This window comes from Lynx canadensis, chromosome C1 (genome assembly GCF_007474595.2).
Source record: "Lynx canadensis isolate LIC74 chromosome C1, mLynCan4.pri.v2, whole genome shotgun sequence".
NCBI classification, from domain to species: Eukaryota; Metazoa; Chordata; class Mammalia; order Carnivora; family Felidae; genus Lynx; species Lynx canadensis.
The window spans coordinates 27,602,107-27,622,969 of NC_044310.1; the positions used below are offsets into that span (position 1 = coordinate 27,602,107).

The 20,863-nt window shown below is 50.3% G+C and overlaps 2 protein-coding genes across 4 annotated transcripts in view; both read left to right on the forward strand.

The window, feature by feature from the left end:
• THRAP3 (thyroid hormone receptor associated protein 3) overlaps positions 1-5,545 on the forward strand; it is a 76,916-nt gene extending 71,371 nt beyond the window's left edge. For 2 of the 3 annotated variants that reach the window (XM_030323552.2, XM_030323553.1), the window contains exons 10-12: positions 1,146-1,341; positions 1,769-1,912; positions 3,953-5,545. In XM_030323552.2, coding sequence (XP_030179412.1) covers positions 1,146-1,341; positions 1,769-1,912; positions 3,953-4,174 — 562 coding nt within the window. In that variant the 3' untranslated portion in view covers positions 4,175-5,545. The remainder of the gene's footprint in view (positions 1-1,145; positions 1,342-1,768; positions 1,913-3,952) is intronic. The other variant, XM_030323555.1, reaches the window with a different exon arrangement.
• Positions 5,546-6,264: 719 nt separating this feature from the next.
• SH3D21 (SH3 domain containing 21) lies at positions 6,265-20,583 on the forward strand. Its single transcript, XM_032594075.1, has 17 exons — positions 6,265-6,346; positions 6,605-6,703; positions 6,827-7,014; positions 7,106-7,169; positions 7,420-7,538; positions 7,805-7,895; positions 8,070-8,125; positions 8,215-8,260; positions 8,411-8,511; positions 8,631-8,717; positions 8,880-8,922; positions 18,518-18,611; positions 18,699-18,751; positions 18,888-18,982; positions 19,141-19,988; positions 20,083-20,146; positions 20,225-20,583. Exons 1-17 carry the CDS (start codon positions 6,265-6,267, stop codon positions 20,294-20,296), a joined length of 2,202 nt encoding a protein of 733 aa, XP_032449966.1. The 3' UTR covers positions 20,297-20,583.
• The last annotated feature ends 280 nt before the right edge of the window (positions 20,584-20,863 follow it).

Genomic DNA, 20,863 nt, shown 5'->3' on the forward strand with positions numbered 1-20,863 from the left:
GTGATGCTGGGACTCCAGTCTGAGGCCTTTTGGGATCTTGTTTTTAAAACCTCTTAGAAAAATCCTGTGATGATAACTTAGATTTCCCCTATTTATGAGTAAATGCTAGAAAGAGGCACTAGGATTTAAATATTTAAGTTCTTGAGCTTCTCAAATGTCGAATGTAGTGGGAGGGGGAGCAGGGTGCTTTGTTTGCGAAATGGAGGAGGACATGGGAAGGGAGGATAGCAGTAGGTTATTGGCGCTTGGCTGGCCTTTACCTCTAAGTGTCCTCTACTCCTGGGAGCCTGGCCTTTCTGCCATCTTAAAGGCAGCCAGTAACCCCCACTAGCACATGGCAGGGCTGGCACCGACTTCTCCATAGACGGTGACTCATTGTAGTAAGCTAATTTGCCCTGGTCTGTAATTTCTCTCAGATGAAGGGAAGGGAGGGAAGTAACTCTGGGAAGAGTTTTGCCGGATCCTGTGTTTTAATAACTCAACCTGTTTGAGCTCAGTGAGAGGTGGTATGTGGGATAGTGGTATAATTAGAGCTAGGTTTGAACCCCAGTTCTGCTCAGCTCTGTCACCCTGAATCTCTTGTCTATAAAGTGGGAGAAATAATACTGAATAATCACAGCCGCCATTCACTACTCACCTGCTATGTCATTGTGAAGTGTTGAAGCATATTGTTTGTTCAGTCTCTCGAACAGGCCTAAATTAGGCCAGTAGTGTTCTTCCTATGAGAAATAAAAGTAATGTAAAGCACTAAACACATGGTAATATATTAAGCCTCTGTCCCAGTCCCAGATACATCATGGCTTGCAATGCAGTGTTCTCTCCTCTGCCTTTCTAGTTCATGCAAATGTATTATACGGGGCCATGGGCTGTGTTCTGTTCCTTCTCTGTGTATGTCCCATGTTCATCACAGGCTGACACATAGACCTGTCACTGAACATGACCCACAGAACTGAGAGGAGGCCTCCTAGGTACCCTGGGTGGGTAAGTTGGGGGTGAGTTGGGTGTTTTGGGGTTACTCAGTGTCTTCAGTGTTTTCATCACAGATATGTTCCTGATTGCCCTGTGCTTCTTACCAGTGAGTCCCCAGCCAAGGGCTGTACCCTGGAGCTTGGTGATTTGAATCCCTGGCTCTTCTGTTTTCGTAGGAAGCACCGGAGAGCGCGAGACCGGTCCAGGTCATCCTCCTCTTCCTCCCAGTCATCCCACTCCTACAAAGCGGAAGAATACACTGAAGAGACAGAGGAGAGGGAAGAGAGCACCACAGGCTTTGACAAGTCCAGACTGGGGACCAAAGACTTCGTGGGTCCAAGTGAAAGAGGAGGCAGAGCTCGAGGGACCTTTGTAAGATCCTGCCCCCTCTCCCTTTCTCTGAGCCCCTATTCCTCCCAATTGTTTGTTTATCCAAATACTAGTTTTATTGTCCTTGATACAAGGAATTCAGTCTATAGATCCCAGAATCTGTGGTTCCCCTCTTCCTTAAGCTTTTTCTTTTTACTTATATTTCTTACCTAGAAAGCCTCTTGGGGCTTCTGACCTCATTATTTCCCCTACTTACCTTGAGTCCCTGCTGTGTCTGTAGGGAGGGCCTTGTGCCACGCGGTCCTCTCTGTATGGACTCCAGACTTGAGCTAGAGACCATTTGACCAGCAGATTGACCAGAGGACTGCTGTCTGTTCTGCACTAGAACAGGATTTGAACAGAAGGCAGGGAGTTGTTTTTCTCCATTCCTGACAGAGTCCTTTGTTCCTTTTCCCTACTTATGCCACAGCAATTTCGAGCCAGAGGGAGAGGCTGGGGCAGAGGCAACTACTCTGGTAACAACAACAATAACAGCAACAATGATTTTCAAAAGAGAACCCGGGAGGAGGAGTGGGACCCCGAGTACACACCCAAAAGCAAGAAGTATTACTTGGTAGGTGTCTGGGATAAGCGGGAAGGGCCGGAGCAGTGCCTTGGGCACACACAGTAGCTGATACCAAGGCTTTAATTGATCTGTCCAGAACTGTGATTAAATATGTGTGCAGACATATTGCATGGCGGGGGGGTGGGATTTGTACTTGAGGGACAGCACAGTGCCGGCAAAGATGAGTGTTCTCTTGAGAGCTGGTCCTGGCCTCAGAAGTGTTTTATCGTCTAAGAGGTTTATGGATTCTAGGATAAACAAGAAGGCTTGCTCTGGCCTTTTTACTCTGTGAGCTTTTTTTTTTTTTTTAAGTTTATTTATTTATTTTGAGAGAGACCGTACAGGGAAGGGGCAGAGAGAGAGAAAGAATCACAAGCAGGCTCCGCACTGCCAGCACAGAGCCCGACACGGAGCTCAAACTCACTAACTGTGAGATCATGACCTGAGCCAAAGTTCAGAGTCAGACACTTAACCAACTGAGCCACCCAGGTGCTAACCCAACCTCAGCCTCCCTCCAGCCTTTATTCAGGGATGGAGTCATAACCCTCTCCCGAGTCTGCAGTTCCACTCTCACTCCCTCGTGCAAGATAGATAGAAAAGACAGCACAGGGTCTCTGTGAGGGAGGGGAATCTGTCTCCAGAATGAAATGACACTGGGCTCCTCTCATCTCAGCTTCTGGTCACTCCGAAGTAGCAGGCATTTCCCAGGCTCTCCCTGTCTCCCCCATATTGGGGCTCTTCTAGGCTGGATTACCTTGCCAATGAGTAAGTTCTCTCCGCCTTGCTATATATCACTAGCAGGCCTAGGTCCCAGCACGTGACGCTGAGTGTTGTAACCAAAGTAAACTTGCAGCCAAGGCTTCATCACCCACAAGAAGGGCTGGTGTTGGTGTGTATTGTCAGTTGCACAGTTAGGAAACAGGTTTTGTAGATGGTTGTGTACAGCCAACTTCACTTTTCTGGGGCTGCTAGGAGCTGAGTTGAGACCCCCACAGGACCCTTGGACCCTCCAGGGAGGAGTTGGTGTGGCCTAGGATCAGTGCTGGAGTGGCCCTGCTATAGGAGAAGGATTAAAGTCCATCTAGAGCCCTTCTCCCTGTCTCCCATCTGCCTTCTGAAGGAGCATTGCTGGCTTCATGCATTTAGGCTGTTAAACAGGCAGCCCTGGTAATACGCAGCTGGCCCTTAGCTGAGTTGACCCCTGGAGCCTGAGGTCCTGCTTGTGATGGTTTGGAGTTTTTGAAGCCATGCGGCTCATGAGGGAACACCAACTTCTAGTTTTCAAAATGCTTTCTCATTCTTTCATTGGAGCCTCCTTCTCTCATGAGATCATCAGAACAGGATTGAGATGCAGGCTGTGTTTTTTTTCTGCTCAGCCACACTGCCTCTTTGCATGAAATTAAAGGGGGGATAGAAGATGGGAGGCTGGGTTCTGGTCCTGCCTTTGCCACTTAAAGGTCTGACACTGTGACCAAGTCATTTGCCTTTGTTCTCACTTCCTGTTCCAGGCTGGTTGGGGTGGGGGGGGTGGGGCGGGCGGGAAAAGCTGACATCCCAGCGAGGTATTGTCACTTCCTCTGGTAGCTGCCTGATGTCCCACATCAGACATAGTTTCATGTTTTGGTGTGATTGGCTTTCTCAGACCTGTCCTTTGAGAGATGGTGTATTAAATAACATGGAGTCACCTAAAGTTGCTAAGCCTTTTTCCTTCCTCTTTTGCATGGTGGAGGGTGATAGTGATAGGAGGGTAGAAGTGAGGATTAAATGAGGTCATGGGTGTGAAGGTCTTTCAGTGCTCAGTGAGGGATTTATCATCATTATTATAATGCCCCCAAGCCACTGCCTTAGAATTCCTAAGGCACACAACAGGAAGATCGTCTTGGATCTGAATCAGTAGCATTTTTGGACTAGGGCACAGGGATGAGGACACAAAAGGAACAAACGGTGGGGTGGGGCAAAAGGTTGGTTTGAGAGTCACATTTGGATGAGAAGAGGGCTCTGGCCATGATTGTTTGCTCCAGTACTGATGGCAGTTTTCCTTCCTCTCAGCATGATGACCGTGAAGGCGAAGGCAGTGACAAGTGGGTGAGCCGGGGTCGGGGCCGAGGAGCCTTCCCCCGGGGTCGAGGCCGGTTCATGTTCCGGAAATCCAGCACCAGCCCCAAATGGGCCCATGACAAGTTCAGTGGGGAGGAAGGGGAGATTGAAGACGACGAGAGTGGGACAGAGAACCGAGAAGAGAAGGACAATTTACAGCCCACAACTGAGTAGGGGCCACTCTGATGGGAGCCCCTGCCCAGGGGAGAGAGGGCGCTGGGAAGATGGCTGGTGAGGAGCGAAACAGAGAAGCCTCAAGATTGCGAAAATCCCACCCCCCTCACCCCCCAGCCACGCAGAATCCTATATCACCGCCGAAAGCATCCCTGGCGCCAAGTCCCACTGGACAGGCGGCCGGCTGAGGGGCCTGGGGGTTGGGCCCAGCTCTGGAGCAGAACACAACACATTGGGCTTTAGCTGTGTTTCTCATTTGTTGTTGGTGTGCGGGGTGGGGGCTGGGGTAGGGAGGGGAGAGCGATACCTGGATTTTGGTTTGTTCCCTATTAGAAACCAACAGTTTTGTTCTTAATTTCATTTGGAGCTAAGAGGACTAATTTGATTTTCAATCTCTTCTCCCTTATCCTGATTTTAAAAGCCCTTCTTCTTCCTTTTTTTTCTTTTTTCTTTTTTTTTAGGCATATGTAGTAACCATAGCAGAAAGATTTAATTTGGGCAACTTTGATTCTTCAAAGAGAAAACAAAGCATGTGAATAAACTTTGAAGTGTTCACCTCAGTTTGGGACCAAACTGCTTGGATCTTTGTAAAAATTGGTTTTGTATGTCGAGGAGGAGTTCAAGGCCTTTCTGACCACCTTGTGTTCCCCTTTTCTGCACAGCCATGTATCCGATGGTGTGCTGCTAACCATACCCCACGTCCCCCCCACACCCCAATATTTTCTGATTTCTTCTGGGCTGGGCATCCCATTCTCCACCAGCAGCTCCAGTATCCCAAACTTTGTAGTCCTGCTGATCCTCTCAGCAACAGGGGTGGAAACTGGACGGCAGTTTCTGGTCTGTTTTCTAAGAAACTTCTGAATTCTATTATCTTTACAAATATAAGATGAGAAAATAATTTTTTCAATATTTTTTATTAATCTTTTTATAAAATGAAAAGAAACTCCTATGATCGATTAAGGAAGGTGGTTATGGCTGGGTGGTTTGTGGGGGTTTGTTTTTTCTTTTCCTTTTTTTTTTTTTTTTTTTAAAACCTTAAGCTTTAAGTTGAAACATTCTTGGATGTTTGGGGGGAAAACATCCTCTTAAAATGGGTCCTTGTGCTTGCCTTCTGGGGAGGCGGTCCTGAGCAGGTGAATCATATGGCATTTATGCATATGTTATATGCGGACTGCACCCACCTCTTCCCCCCACCCCCAACCTTTGCCTCTTGGGTTGTTGTGCTTCTTTCCCCTTACTTTGCTACATTTCTATAGTTAAGTTGGTTTTACTTGAATGATTCATGTTTAGGGGGAAAAAATGAAAACACCCTTCAAATTTGTTTCAACTCCTCCTGCAAATAAATAAATAAATGAAGAAGGCAGATGTAAATGGACTCTGGTCATTGTCACCCTTAGTGTGGGGGGGGGGGGGGGGGGGGGGGGGACCTGCCACAGCAGCTTCAGGGCAGCTGAAAGACAAATGTCTGTGAGGGCTGGGCCCAGACTGTTGCTCAGTCTCTTCATCAGCTCCGTGCCCAGTTGTTCTGGGAGGAGACTGCCACCCTTTGCTGGCTAGTAACTCGTCACCCCAGTGGTTTTGCATCATCCTGTAACTTGGACACCCCAAGAGAACTAGGTTTTTTCCCTGTGTTATGGGCAAGGACTTTGGCTTCCAAAGTGGTGGGGTAAAGGTCACGGGTCGTGGACAACAGGTTCAGCCTTCCGTGTTCACCACTGAGCAGAAAGATTACTTGAAAGCCCAGCCTGGATGGGATTCGCGCCAGATGGACCCTAAACTTCAGCCCTTACTAGCTCTGAGCTTGGCTCTGAGCAGGAGCCACGGAAGCTCTTCAAGTTCTTTTTTTCTCGCCCTTTTCCCAAGGAGAATCTGGGAGGGGTTTTATGAAACCAAAGAAGCCAGGTGGCGGGAAGCTGGGGTCTCTGCCCTCCTCCTTTGACCTGGGGTGGGGCTGTGGGGGTAACGTGCCTTCCAGGGACAGCAGAGATTTGGAGTACACTAGGAATAGCTTTGTGTGCGCTAGACAGCCACCTCCTCCACCCAGGGCCTGCCTCAGAGCAGTTGCAGCCTGCTGGGGGCCCCACCCTGGTATGCGCCTCTCCCGCCTCTTCCCCGGCTGCTCAAAGCTTGCCAGCGGGGAGAAGATAGGCCAGGGAAGGCTCTTTGCGAACGGTGGGTGGGAGCCTCAGGGCCTACGGCTGCCAGGGGGAGGAGAGGCGGCTAGACTGTAATTTAAGTGACTAGGTTGGGATAAACACGTGGGGGAGCTGTGGCCCCAGCACTGGCCAGGGACCCTGGAGTCCTCCTCATCCCTGGGTTGGGGGCCGAACCTGCTGAGCCGGGCCGCCCCCTCTCCCACACCCACTCCCAGAATCCGGGGCCCGACCTATCGGCTAGCGTCTCCGCCTCCTTCGCTTCACAACCTCGCAGCTCGTCCCACCCATCCTACCTGGGCCCAGTACTCGGCTGCCTGCGGGACAGTACTGTCCTTCCAGCGCCCGGCTCTGGAGCGCGACCCTGAAGCTATGGGTATGTGCAGAGGGTTTGGGGTGGCGGAAATGGCTCACACCACCGCCCCGCTCTCCCGTTGTCCTCCACGCGGAGCCCGGGATTCTCGCCTAAGCCAGTGTGCCCAGACCGGTCCCTTCTGAGACGCGCCCCCGCCCGGTCCTCCGCCCGCAGAGGTGCTGGTCCTGGCCGGATACCGCGCGCAGAAGGAGGACGAACTGAATCTGGCCCCCGGGGACGTGGTCCGGCAGGTGTGCGAGGGGTCCGCACGGGGCTGGCTGCGCGGAGAGCTACGGGGTCGTTGTGGCCTCTTCCCCGAGAGGTCGGTGCAGGTGAGGCCGGGCCGCAGGTCGGGTGGAGGAGGGTCTCAGTGCGCGCCCTCAGGAACTGAGAGCCCCCACGTCCCCATGCCCTCATCTCCAGGAGATCCCCGAGGCTCTGCGCGGCGCCGGGGAGGCACCGAGCCCGCGCTGTGCGCGCCGCCGAGGTGAGCGCCAGGCCGGGTGGGCGGGCGCGCGGAGCCTGCGCGGCTCCGGCCACCCCTAGCGGGACGTGACGGGCGCGGCTCTGGGCGGGGCCAGTCGGCACTCTGTGGTCTGTGATTGGTTCTTGGGTACAATGCTCCGCCTCAGGGCGGGGCCTGGAGCTTCTGCTAGGGCGCTCCCGGCCCGCCCCTCTCTGAGCTCAGTGGACTGGGGCTCACAGATCAGCGGCCTCTCTCTCTGGTCCGATCTGAGGTCGCCCCGCCAAATCTCGGGGCCCCCAAAGATGGTGCAAGGTGAACTTCAACTACAGCCCGGAGCAGGCGGACGAGCTGAAGTTGCAAGCTGGGGAGATTGTGGAAGTGATAAAGGAGGTGAGGGGACGAGGTGATGATGAGAGGCTTTGGACGGAGGTGCTGGAGGGCTGGAGGTGCTTGAGGTGCTGGAGCGCTTGCGTCCCCAGGGAGATGTGTGAAGTGAGGGTGTGGGCGATGGGGATGGTGAGGGCGCCGAAACGGGAAAGTGAGGGAGCAAAGGAGGAGGTGGGCATTGGGCAGAATCGGGGCAGAAAAAATGGTGGAAGAATTCTCGAAAGACCCTGGGGCAGAACCAGATGGCCCTGCGTCCTCCTCCTCCCCAGATTGAGGACGGCTGGTGGCTGGGGAAGAAGAACGGGCAGCTGGGAGCCTTCCCATCCAACTTTGTGGAGTTGCTGGACAGTGGGCCCCCAAGTGAGACCTGCACCCTGTGACCCCGAGAACCCTTGTGACCAGACTCTGGAATCTCCAGTGACCCTCCCGGTGGCCCGGGCCTGTGATCCACACATCCTGACCCTGTGACCCCTTTGACCTCTCCCACGATCTAAACTGAATTAGCAAGCCCCCTAACTTCACTGTCCCCACCAGGCCTCGGGAAGCCAGACATGCCTTCAGTCAGCCCCAGTCCCCAGCGGCCTCCCAAGGTAAACTGGGTGCGGTGGGCACAGGAGTGGTGAGTTCCTCTTGGGGAGGTGGAGGCTCAGCTTCTTCCACCCTCCCCCTCCTCCATTAGCTGAGCAGCCTGACCTATGACAGCCCTCCAGACTACCTGCAGACAGGTGAGCACCCAGCCAAAGGTTTCCTGGAAACCCCCTCCTGAGAGCCACCCTGACTTGGGAGAGGGGAACCCCCAACTAGGCTGATGGGGGAGGGAGCGGCTGACTGATCCGGGGAGAGGAGTTGGCTTCAGTGGACTGACCTCCCCTCAGTCTCCCGCCCTGAGATCTATAGGGTGCTGTTCGACTACCAGCCTGAGGCCCCAGATGAGTTGGCGCTGCGGAGAGGAGACGAGGTGAAAGTACTGAGGAAGGTAGGAAAGGCGCAGGGCAGGGGAGGCGGCCCGGAAGGGTGCGTGGAGAAGCGGAGGCACCCTGGAAGGAAGGAGCTTGGGGATCTGGCTCCCTTCCCCATGGCCTCTTGCTCTCCCAGACCACAGAGGATAAGGGCTGGTGGGAAGGAGAGTCTCAAGGCAGAAGAGGAGTCTTTCCAGACAACTTTGTGCTCCCCCCACCCCCAGTGAGTATGGAGCCAGACACTCAGGTAGGGGGGTGGGGTGTGCTGCTCTGGACAAAGTTGGGGGTCGTGGTGTTTAATGGGCATTTAGTTCGCCCCTAAATGAGGGTGAACTTAGAAATGTGGGGACCCTTCTTCAGATTCTGATAATTTTCTTCTTCACAGATCAAGAAGCTGATCCCACGGAAAGTGGCATCTCGGGAGTCAGGTGGGTGCCCAGGAAGCCTGGGAGTTGTGTGGGGGGGGTGGATTTTGTTGTCGGCGGGGGTCGGGGGGGGGCTCACCAGTTTAGTTGCCCATCCATAAACACCCATAGCTCTCCAGTGGTTCAGTATTATAGCCCCTTAGGAGCTACCTCTATGTGGGTTAAGGACCTGGTAGGAATGTGTGCAGATCAGTGTGTAGGAATCAGTGTATTACTGTGTTCATAATTTTTTGTGTGTCTTGAGAATGTGGCTATCAGCGTGTTTAGATTCATTTCCTTTTTTTTTTAATTTTTTTTTAATGTTTATTTATTTATTTATTTATTTATTTTAAATTTTTTTTTTTTCAACGTTTATTTATTTTTGGGACAGAGAGAGACAGAGCATGAACGGGGGAGGGGCAGAGAGAGAGGGAGACACAGAATCGGAAACAGGCTCCAGGCTCCGAGCCATCAGCCCAGAGCCCGACGCGGGGCTCGAACTCACGGACCGCGAGATCGTGACCTGGCTGAAGTCGGACGCTTAACCGACTGCGCCACCCAGGCGCCCCTATGTTTATTTATTTTTGAGACAGAGAGAGACAGAGCATGAACGGGGGAGGGTCAGAGAGAGGGAGACACAGAATCTGAAACAGGCTCCAGGCTCTGAGGTGTCAGCACAGAGCCTGACGCGGGGCTCGAACTCACGGACCGCGAGATCATGACCTGAGCCGAAGTCGGCCGCTTAACTGACTGAGCCGCCCAGGCGCCCCATAGATTCATTTCCTTTTTTAAGGAAAGGTATGGATCAATGCGTCTGCGTCTATGAGACAATGTGTGTGTTCACACGTCATATAAACGTGTCAGTGAATAGTTCTGTTGGGGTATTTTATTTATCTTTTAATGTAATATTTCACGCAAAACGTACATATGTGCTTTAAACCTCAACAATGGACTCCCGTGAACATTCGCCATCTGTCACCAAACCCAAAAACTAGAATATTGCTAATAGTTTGTGTGTTCCTTTTCTTTCCCATTCTGCTACCTACCCCAAAAAGGTAACCACTATCCCGAATTTTGTGTTTATAATTCCCTTGAGTTTTTAAGTTTCCTTACCTATGTATGCGCCTACATAATGTATTGCTTAATTAATTTTTGCTTCTTTTGAGCTTGATAAAAATGATATCTTGTTTATAGTCTTCTGGGAGTTGCTGTTTCCAATCACCATCATATTTCTAAGATTAATCCATGTTGTATGTAGATGTAAATTCACTAATTTTCCTCTGCTGTATAATATTCCTTGCAGGGAATTTACCACAGCTTCTGTATGTATCTGATCGCCTGATGTTAGACATTTTCATTATTTCTAGTTTTTGTTACAACAAATAGTTCTAACATTCCTGAGCCTCTGTCCTGGTGTGCACGTACAATAATTTCTCTAGGATATAATCCTAGGAGTGGCACTTCTAGATTATAGGGTTCGTGAATGTTCAGTTTTTATGACATAAAGTCGCTTTGGTTTTCAAAGTGTTGTACACTTTAATATTCCACCATCGGTGTATGAGCTGTATGAGATCCTGTTAATCCAAATCCTCTTTAACAGAGGTATTATCAGTTTTTACTTTGTGTGTGTGTGTGTGTGTGTGTGTGTGTGTGTGTGTGTGTGTGTGTGAATCTAGTAGCTACAAAAAGCATCTCCTTTTGGACTTAATTTGCATTTATTTCCCTGGTTAGTTATAATTAAAGAAAAAATTTTTTAACGTTTATTTATCTTGGAGAGAGAGAGAGAGCATGAGAGGGGTAGGGGCGGAGAGTGAGGGAGACACAGAATCCGAAGCAGGCTCCAGGCTCCGAGCTGTCAGCACAGAGCCCGACGCGAGGCTCCAACTCACAAGCTGTGAGATCATGACCTGAGCCGGAGTTGCTCAACCGACTGAGCCATCCAGATGCTCCTCCCTGGTTAGTTATAATTAGTTGGAGTTCTTTTTTTTTTTTTAATTTTTTTTTTCAACGTTTATTTATTTTTGGGACAGAGAGAGACAGAGCATGAACGGGGGAGGGGCAGAGAGAGGGAGACACAGAATCGGAAACAGGCTCCAGGCTCTGAGCCATCAGCCCAGAGCCTGACGCGGGGCTCGAACTCCCGGACCGCGAGATCGTGACCTGGCTGAAGTCGGACGCTTAACCGACTGCGCCACCCAGGCGCCCCTAGTTGGAGTTCTTTATATAAACTGAATACCAATCTTTTGTGGGTTATATGCCTTACAAATATTTTTTCTCATTGTGGTTTATTGTCTCTTTTTGTATAATGGTGTTCTTTGATGAGCAGGAATTCTTAATTTTAATGCAAACATATCAATCTTTAATGGTTAGCAGGTTTTTCCTTGTCTAAGAAATCCTTCCTGCTCCAAATTCAGAAAAACAGTCATATATATATATATATATATATATATATATTTTTTTTTTTTTTTTTTTTAAATGTTTGTTTATTTTTGAGAGAAAGAGCGTGAGTAGGGGAGGGGCAGAGAGAGAGGGAGACACAGAATCTGAAGCAGGCTCCAGGCTCTGAGCCTTCAGCACAGAGCCTGACACAGGGCTGGAACCCACGGACCGGACTGGGAGATCATGACCTGGGCTGACATAGGACACCCAACCAACTGAGTCAGCCAGGCACCCCTTCTTCTTTTTAAGCTTATTTCTTCTTTTTAAGCTTATTTTATTTAGAGAGAGAAAACATGAGTGGGGGCGGGGAGCAGAGAGCAAGGGAGAGAAACAATTCCCAGCAGGCTCTGCACTGTTAGTGAAGAGCCTGATGTGGGTCTCGACCTTACGAACCGCCAGATCGCGACCTGAGTTGAAGTCCAAGGCTTAACCAACTGAGCCACCCAGGCACCCCTCATTTATATTTCTTTAAAACATTTGAAGTGTTGCTTTTTAAAGTGCCTTCATCTCTGTAGCTTTGATTTTTTTTTTTTTTTGCGTATTTTTATTTGTAAGAAATTTTCTTTTAATTTATTTTTTTAATTTACATCCAAGTTAGTTACCATATGGTGCAACAATGATTTCAGGAGTAGATTCCTTAATGCCTCTTACCCACTTAGACCATCCCCCCTCCCACAACCCCTCCAGTAACCCTCTGTTTGTTCTCCATATTTATGAGTCTCTTATGCTTTGTCCCCATCCCTGTTTTTATATTATTTTTGCTTCCTTTCCCTTATGTTCATCTGTTTTGTATCTTAAAGTCCTCATATGAGTGAAGTCATATGATATTTGTCTATTTGTCTTCCTCTGACTCATTTGCTTAACATAATACCCTCCAGTTCCATCCACGTAGTTGCGAATGGCAAGATTTCATTCTTTTTGATTGCCAAGTAATACTCCATTGTGTATATATACCACATCTTCTTTATCCATTCATCCATCGATGGACATCATCCATCAATGGGCATTTGGGCTGTTTCCATACTTTGGCTATTGTTGATAGTGCTGCTATAAACATTGGTGTGCATGTGCCCCTTCGAAACAGCATACCTGTATCCCTTGGATAAATACCTAGTAGTACAATTGCTGGGTCGTAGGGTAGTTCTATTTTTAATTTTTTTGAGGAAACTCCGTACTGTTTTCCAGAGTGGCTGCACCAGTTTGCATTCTCTGTGGCATTGATTTTTAATGAGTGACCCAATTAGAACTTTTTCCATATGGACAAGGAGCTATTTCAGCATCGTTTATTATTTTCCGCGTGTGATTTTTACCCAGCTTTTATAAAATTTATTTCTAAATACCACAGATTTTTTCTTGTGCCTTTTATTTTTATTTTTTTTCTTGTGCCTTTTAAAAAATTAGATATTCTTCTGTTTATTTTGGAATATAGAAATGCATTGATTTTCGTATATTGATTTTATAGCCAGCCACGGTGCTAAACTCTTATTATTTCTAATAGTTTATCTGTGGATTCCTAATAAGTTTTCTTTGAAGACAGTTATGTCATCTGTGACTAATGACAATTTTGCTCTATCTTTTCTACCCCTTATATCTTCATTTTATTTTCCTATTTTCCTATAGTGGCTAGGGGCTCAATACATTATTGAATAGAAGTAGTCACATTGAACATCATTACTATGTTCTGATTTCAAGTGGAATGTTTCCAAACTTCTCCTTTAACAACGATTCTATTTCTAGTTTATTTAGAATATTTATCAAGAGTATGTGTCGAGGGGCATCTGGGCAGCTCAGTCAGTTCAGCACCCAACTTTGACTCAGGTCACGATCTCGCAGTTTGTGAGTTCGAGCCCCGTGTTGGGCCCTGTGCTGACAGCTCAGAGCCTGGAGCCTGCTTCGGAGTCTGTGTCTCCCTCTCTCTCTGCTCCTCCCCCACTCACACTCTCTCTCAAAAATAAACATAAAAAATCTTTTTAATTAAAAAAAACAAGTATGTGTTGAATTTTCTCAAATTGTTTATATGAATCTTTTGAAATGATTCTCTGGGTTTTCTCCTTTATTTATTTAGTTATTTTTAATGTTTTTTATTTTATTTTTGAGAGAGAGAGAGTGAGACACAGCGTGAGCGGGGGAGGGCCAGAGAGAGGGAGACACAGAATCAGAAGCACGTTCCAGGCTCTGAGCTGTCTGCGTGGAGCCTGACTCAGGGCTCAAACCCAGGAACTGCAAGATCGTGACCTGAGCCAAAGTCAGACGCTTAACCAACTGAGCCCACCCAGGCCCCCGGGAGAGTATGACCTCATCTTAACTTAATTACATCTGCAAAGGTCCCTTTGCAACTGTTATTCAAATGGCTTGACCTTGGAACTCGGGAGGAAACCTTGCATTTTAGGAGCCTTGCACCATTAGCAGTCTAATCTCCTGGTCCCTGGGTACTGATGGCTGACCAAAAATCTGGCTAAATTCTTAAATCAGTTTTAATGAGTTATATTTGTGATTATCCATTTTATCAGTTTTCTAGTTATTTGCATAAAGTCATTCATAATATTCTTTTATAATCCGTATCTGTACTTAAAAGTCTTTTTTCATTTCTAGTAATTTTTTCCTCTCTTTTTTCTTGTTCAGTCTCATCAGAGACTTGTTAATATATTCAAGTACTTAAAAAGACACCTTTTCTATCGTACCTTTTGTTTTCAAGGTTCATCCATTTTTCCGGCGTGTGCTATGCTTCATTCCTTTTGGTTGCCCGATAATATTCCCTCGTATGGATGTACCACAATTCATCCACGTGTTTGCTGGTGGACATTGAGGTTGTTTCTACTTTTGGGGGCATGAACATTTGTGTACAAGTTTTTGTGTTGACGTGTTTCCATTTCTCTTGGGTGTATGCCTAGGCAAATGGTTTCTGGGTGCTGTGACCGCTCTGTATTTAGCGTTGGGAGGAACCGTCAGACTGTTCGCCAAAGCGCTAGTCCCGTTTTCTGTTCCTACCAGCAGGTGCACAAGGGTTCTACTTTTTCCACATCCTCCCCAGCCCTTGTTCCTCTCCTTTTCATGATAATCATCCTAGTGTGTGTGACGTGGTTTCTCATTGTGGTTCTTCTGCTGCACCTCTCTGTGCCAGCTTAGATGTGGACTGTCTCTTCATATGTTTATTGACAATTTATATATCTTCCGGAGAAATGTCTATTTGGATCCTTTGCCCATTTTTAAATTGGGTTATTTGACTTATAGAAGTTTTTTTATTTTTTAATGTTTATTTTTTTAATTTGAGAGACAGGTGGGTAGGGGCAGAGAGAGAGAGAGAGAGAGAGTCGCAAGCAGGCTCCATGCTGAGCATGGAGCCCAACCCAGGGCTTGATCTCACAACCGTGAGATCATATTCTGAGCTGAAATCAAGAGTCAGACACTTAACCAATGGAGCCACCCAGGTGCCCCGACCTGTAGAGTTTATATATATCTTGAGCAAAGTCCCTTATCAGACACGTACTTTGCACATATTTTCTCCCATCCTGTCGGCTGTCTTTGTACTTTCTTAATGGTAACTTTTAATGCGCAAAAGTTTTACATCTTGATGAAGTCTCACTTCCCTATTTTTTTTCTTTGGTTGCTTGTGCTTTTGGTGTCATATCTCCGAAACCTGTGCCAAGTCTCAGGTTAAACCCCAAATCATGTGACCTCCCTTCTCTCATGGCCATGAAAGCTGCCAACTCCTGCAGCCTGACCTAGGCCACAGAGGGTCGGTGTGGATCATACTGGCAGAGAAGGGACAGGTGCAGCCGTGGGCAAGGACGCCATCGAGCATAAATGCTTCTCGGATTATCTCATGCCTTTGGTCCATTTCCAGGGCATGGAAATGATGGTTTTGTCCAGCTTTCTAGTTGCCTTTAGAGGTGAGGATTTGTCTGGCCCTTCATTCAGCCGCGGTCAGACCCCCTGTCATTATCCACTCCTTTACCTCTGCTTTCAGATTTTCTGCTCCTTGTCTCACTGTGCTTCCTGTTTACTGGATCTCTCTGCTGTTTTGGCTGTGTTGAATCTGCTATTTAACCTGTAGTGCATTTGATTTATTTCAAGAACGCTGTTTCTCATCTCTAGCAGTTTCAGTTTTCTTTCCCCGCCCTCCCACATTTGCCTGTTTATTCCTGATGGTCCCTTCCTTTCGTGCTCATGTTGCACACAACTATGTTTTCTGACAACTCCTGTGTCTGCTGTGTGTTGTGTCTGCTGAGTCCCATTCTCAGGGGCCTCCTTTCTCGTGTGTTTTATGATTTTTGTGTGTGAGCTCATGACTCGATTCCAACCTGAGTGAGTTGTGTATGCCTCAGTAGGGGAAGATTTCTTCCAGAGAGGACTTGCCTCTACTCCCACCAGTAACTACAGGGCACCCACCAGTAGAGACCACTTCAGCCCTCTGGAAGAAAGGGCTCACTGCTGCGTAGCAACCAAGCTTGGGTTGTGTGGAGAGCCAAGGGAGACACCGTGGGGCATCTGCTCATCACAGGCCCAGGCTCAGTAGCCACAGTCGTGCTGCCCTCTCCCTACTTTTCTGGCCTCAGTTCCCTCCTTTTTTTTTATTAGAAAAACAATTTTTTTTAACGTTTATTTATTTGTGAGAGACAGAGAGAGAGCAAGTGCGGGGGAAGGGCAGAGAGAGAGAGGGAGACACAGAATCCGAAGCAGGCTCCAGGCGCTGAGCTGTCAGCACAGGGTCCAAGGTGGGGCTCTAACTCACGAACCGTGAGATCATGACCTGAGCCGAGGTCAGATACTCAACCAACTGAGCCACCCAGGCACCCCTCAGTTCCCTCCTTTTTAATGGACCTCCCCCACCTCTTCGAGTTCCAACAGTGCCTCAAAATTGTATCTTAAGGAGGATATAATTGTTCTCCAGTGGGAGGGCCCTATCGAGCACCTGACAGCCGAAGTACGAGCAGCTGAAGTCAAAGCTGACATTTACTGAGCTTTGACTATATGCCAAATACTCTTCTAAGCGCCTCATGTGAAGGAAGTCACCCAGACCTCACAACAACCCTACCAGATGTATACTGGGTGGATGAGGATGCCGGGGCACAGAGAGGTTAAGTGACTTACCCAAGTTTTCACACAGCTGGCAAGTAATGGAGGACGTCAAAGCCTGGTGTCTGGCAATAGGATCCACGCTCTAGCCCACTATGCACACCGTCAGGATTTGTGCGTGTGTCTGCGTGTGATACTGTGCGTGTGACTAAATGCCAGCATGTGTGCACGTGCCAGAGTGGCTGGTCGTGTGTCCACAAATATGAACGTCCCCGCGTGTGACTGTGTTTGCGCCGATGTCATCTCAGTGTGGCCTTCTCCAACCACCCCATTTAAAATGGACATTCCTGGGGCGCCTGGGTGGCGCAGTCGGTTAAGCGTCCGACTTCAGCCAGGTCACGATCTTGCGGTCCGTGAGTTTGAGCCCCGCGTCGGGCTCTGGGCTGATGGCTCAGAGCCTGGAGCCTGTTTCCGATTCTGTGTCTCCCTCTCTCTCTGCCCCTCGCCCGTTCATGCTCTGTCTCTCTCTGTCCCAAAAATAAATAAACGTTGAAAAAAAAAATAAAATAAAATGGACATTCCTGGGGCGCCTGGGTGGCTCAGTTAGCTAAGAACCTGACCCTCGGTTTCGGCTCAAGTCATGATCTCACGGTTCATGGGTTCAAGCCCCACATCGGACTCTGCACTGACAGTGCAGAGCCTGCTTGGGGTTCTCTCTCTCTCTCTCTCTCTCTCCCTCTCTCTCTGCCCCTCACATGCTCGTGCTCTCACTCTCTCTCTCTCTCAAAATAAATAAACTTAAAAGAGTAAATAAAATTGACATTCCTCTGCTTATTCTTCCTCAGTAATACCTGATAACTCCAACACATTGCATATTCGACTTTTGCTTATGTCTGCTTCCCCAGTAGAATCTGAGCTCATTTGTTTTCGTTTTTGTTTTTTGGGGTTTTTTTGACAGAGAGGGCGCAAGTGAGTGAGGGCAGAAAGGGAGAGAGGGAGAGAGAGAGAATCCTACAAGGGGCAGAGAGAGAGAGAGAGAGAGAGAAGCAGGGCTCACCCAATGCGGGACTCGAACTCGCGAAACATGAGATCATGACCCGAACCGGTCAGATGCTTAACCAACTGAGCCGCCCAGATGCCTGGACCTGAGCTCACTCTGATTGCTGTGGGAACATGCTGTGGACAGGGGGGCAGTGCAAGCCAGGGCGCAGGGTGGTGGCTGTTGGCCATAGTCTGGGTGAAGATGCCTGGGTCCAGAGCACTTAGTGGCAGAGGTGGAGATGAGTGATTGAATTCAGGACGTTTTGAAGGTAGAGCAGTCGAGACGGACCGCTGGTTTGGATGTGCAGCATAAGGGAATGAAAGAGGTCAGCGATGACTCGTCATCTGAGCAAATGGGCAAGTGCGTGAGGGGGTGTCTGGAAGAGAGGCAGGTTTGGGGGATGACAAGTCAGAGTTCAGTTTTGGGTACATTAAGTGTATGATGCCACTTAGCTCCTCAGCTAGAAACAGAGAGGGCAGTTGGACAGCGTCTGCAGCTCAGAGGCTAGAGATGAAAATGCGGGAGTCGTTGGCCTGTTGTTGCTAATTGAATCCTTCAAACTGGGTGAGGTCTCTTAGGGAGTAAATGAGATAGAGAAGACCGAGAAGTTCTACAGAGGGAGGACTGGATTGGGGAAGGTTATTGCTGTGGTCTAGGAAAAAGATGAAGTCTGACCCAGGGAGACAGCCATGGGCACCGAGCAGGAGACAGGTCTTAGAGAAGTCTGGATAGGGGCGCCTGGCTGGCTCGGTCGGTAGAGCGTGCAACTCTTGATCTTGGGGTTGTGAGTTTGAGCCCCACGTTGGGCACAGAATTACTTTAAAAAAGGAAAGAAAAGAAAAGAAAAGAAAAGAATGGATTAAAAACGGGCAGGATATGAAAGCATGTTCCCTCCAAAGCCTTCCCTGACAACTGTCTTCTGCCAGGTGCCCCTTCAGGTTGCTCCCATGGTTCCCCGTGCCCATGCGGCACGAGGGGGGTAGGCTTCCCCAGAGTTCTGAGGAGGCAGAGTCAAATGTTCATCTCCTGTCCCTAGTCCCCTGTGCACAGGACAGGGCCACCAACCGTTAGATGAACGGATAAGGGAGTGAATGGGTGCCACACTCCCTTCTTCCCTCCCAGCTCCTCTTAAGGAACCAAAAAGGATGATGCCCAAAGCAGCCCTGCCTACAGTCAAGAAGCTGGTGACAGCCCCCACTGGGCCCAGCAAACCCAAGTAAGGAGCAGGGTGGGGGTGGGGAGGGTACAAAGGAAAGGCTGCTCCCTGCCCCCCACCTTCTGGTCTGATGGTGATATGTTCCAGGCCATCTTGGATACCCAGTGGAGACAGTCAGAAGCGCCCCTCCCGAGACTCCGGTAGGTCTCGCAGCCCCCCTCCAGCGGGGGTGGGCGAGGAATGGGGGACAGGGACAGGGTGGTTGTGCTGAAGGACGGAGATGGGGAAAGACCCAGAGTCGGGGGAGCTTGTACCCCTGAGGTTCTGCTCTTCTAGGCTCCAGTGGCAGCTTCCTCAGAAGGGGTCCAGGCCACCCTGGTAGAAAGGGATCGAAAACCCAGACTTCCTGGCAGCGCTCTGCCACCAGTCAGGTAAGAGGGCCTGAGACGCAGGAGAGTGAGACTGCTGGGCAGGGTCTGGTTCCCAGGGGTGTGGCGTACAAGAGGGAAGGATCCCAGGCCAAGGGGGACCTGACTCAAACTGTCAAGGTACCCAGCCCTCAACTGAGACCTGACGCACATCACCACAGGAGGAAGAGCAGAGCAGCCTGGCAAAGGCCCCTCCTGTGAATAAAACCCCTACTCTGGACAAGACTCCCAGCCCAGAGAAGACTCTGTCTCCGGATAAGGCCCCCACTCCAGAGGAAACCCTGACTCCAGATAAGGTCCCCATCTCAGAGGAGGCCCAGATTCTGGAGTTCAAGGGCCCAGCCCCAGAGAACCCCACCCCAGAGGAGAGCCTGACTCTGGACAAGGCTCCCAGCCCACACAGCGTGACTTCTGGGGATGAGGCCCCTGCCCCAGACGTCCCACCTGAGGATGAAGCCCCTGGCCCAAAGATGGCCCTGCCTGGGGATGAGACCCCCACCCTAGAAAAGGTCTTGACCCCTGAGCAGGTGCTCTCTGCAGAGGCCTCCACTAGAGACAACACTCAGCTCCATCACTTCTCTCCGGAGCAAGCCCTGCTGAAGTTCAAGTCTCTCGTGGCCAATGAGGCTCAATCCCAAGAGGTCCATATGCCAGAGGAGCCTGACCTCTGCATGAGGACATACCCTGTGGATCAGAAGGACAGCTCCCCGTTCCAGTCTGAGTCCAAGCCAGGGTCCGTGCCTGCCCAGGAGGTACCTGGGCAGCATGAGGCTACCCAGAAGGAGGAGGCACCCCCCAAAGAGCAGGAGTCCCCCAAAGAGACAGCCCCTGTTCAAAAGAATCCTCATCCTATCAAGTCGACTCCAGACCCCCAAGAGACTCCCAGCCTACTTTCTCCGGTCCCACAAAATCTCACGGACAGCAAAAGTGACAGAGGCGATATAATGAGGCTACAGGACGAGGTGGAGTCTTTAAAAAGGTCGCTGGAGCGGATGTGGGTGCAGCTGGAGTAAGTGGGAAGGGGGAGGGCGGGGAGGGCAGGGAGGGAGGCGGGGGCTCTAAGCCTGCCCAGCCCACCCCTTACCCTTGGTCTCTGTCCGCAGGAGGAAGCTGACGGACATCTGGGAGGAGCTGAAGAGCGAGAAGGAGAAGCGCCTGTTGCTGGAGGTGGGTGGGGTGCGGATCCCAGGGGGCTGGGGGCTGGCCCTCCCCTGCCCGCCTCTCCTGACGCCCTCTCCCGACTAGGTGCAGATGAAGCAGGGGACCCAGGAGTCCCGGACCCGGGGCTCCATCCACGTGCAGACGCAGACGCACTGAGGGTGGGCCCGGGAGGGGGACTACGGCGGGACCTGGGGGGAAGTCAGGCCCCGGCCACCCACGTCCTCCCACACGACTTTGAGAAACACAAGAAAGTAAACTGCGGTGTAAGCGCTCCCCTTGCCTGCCTGGTCCGTGCGGGGGCGGGGCCTGCGTGGCGGGGGCGGGACCGGCCCCGCGCTCCCGGCCCTCCGCATTCCTGGCGGTCTCTCCCGGGCACATCTGGCCAACATGTGGCTCCCATTACCGTTCCCAAGGCCTGCGCGCGGCTATTTTTATCCACCGGATGGCGGGGGTGGGTGGGGGGCGTCTCCTTCGGACGTCTGCCGGGTGCTGGAGAGACGGCCGGCCGGAGGGGCCCAGGCGGGGTGGGACTCTGCCTGTGGGCCCGGATTCCGGAATCCAGCTGTGCGCCAGAGGAGGGGCTGGGCGGGCCTGCTTTCGAGCCCTGACCCCTCCCAGTTGGCCCCACAGTCTGCTCAGAAGGACTCACTGGAACGCACCTCTGCTCAGACACGAAGTCCATAGCCCAGCTCAGGCACACACGGTTAACATTGGGGCGAATAG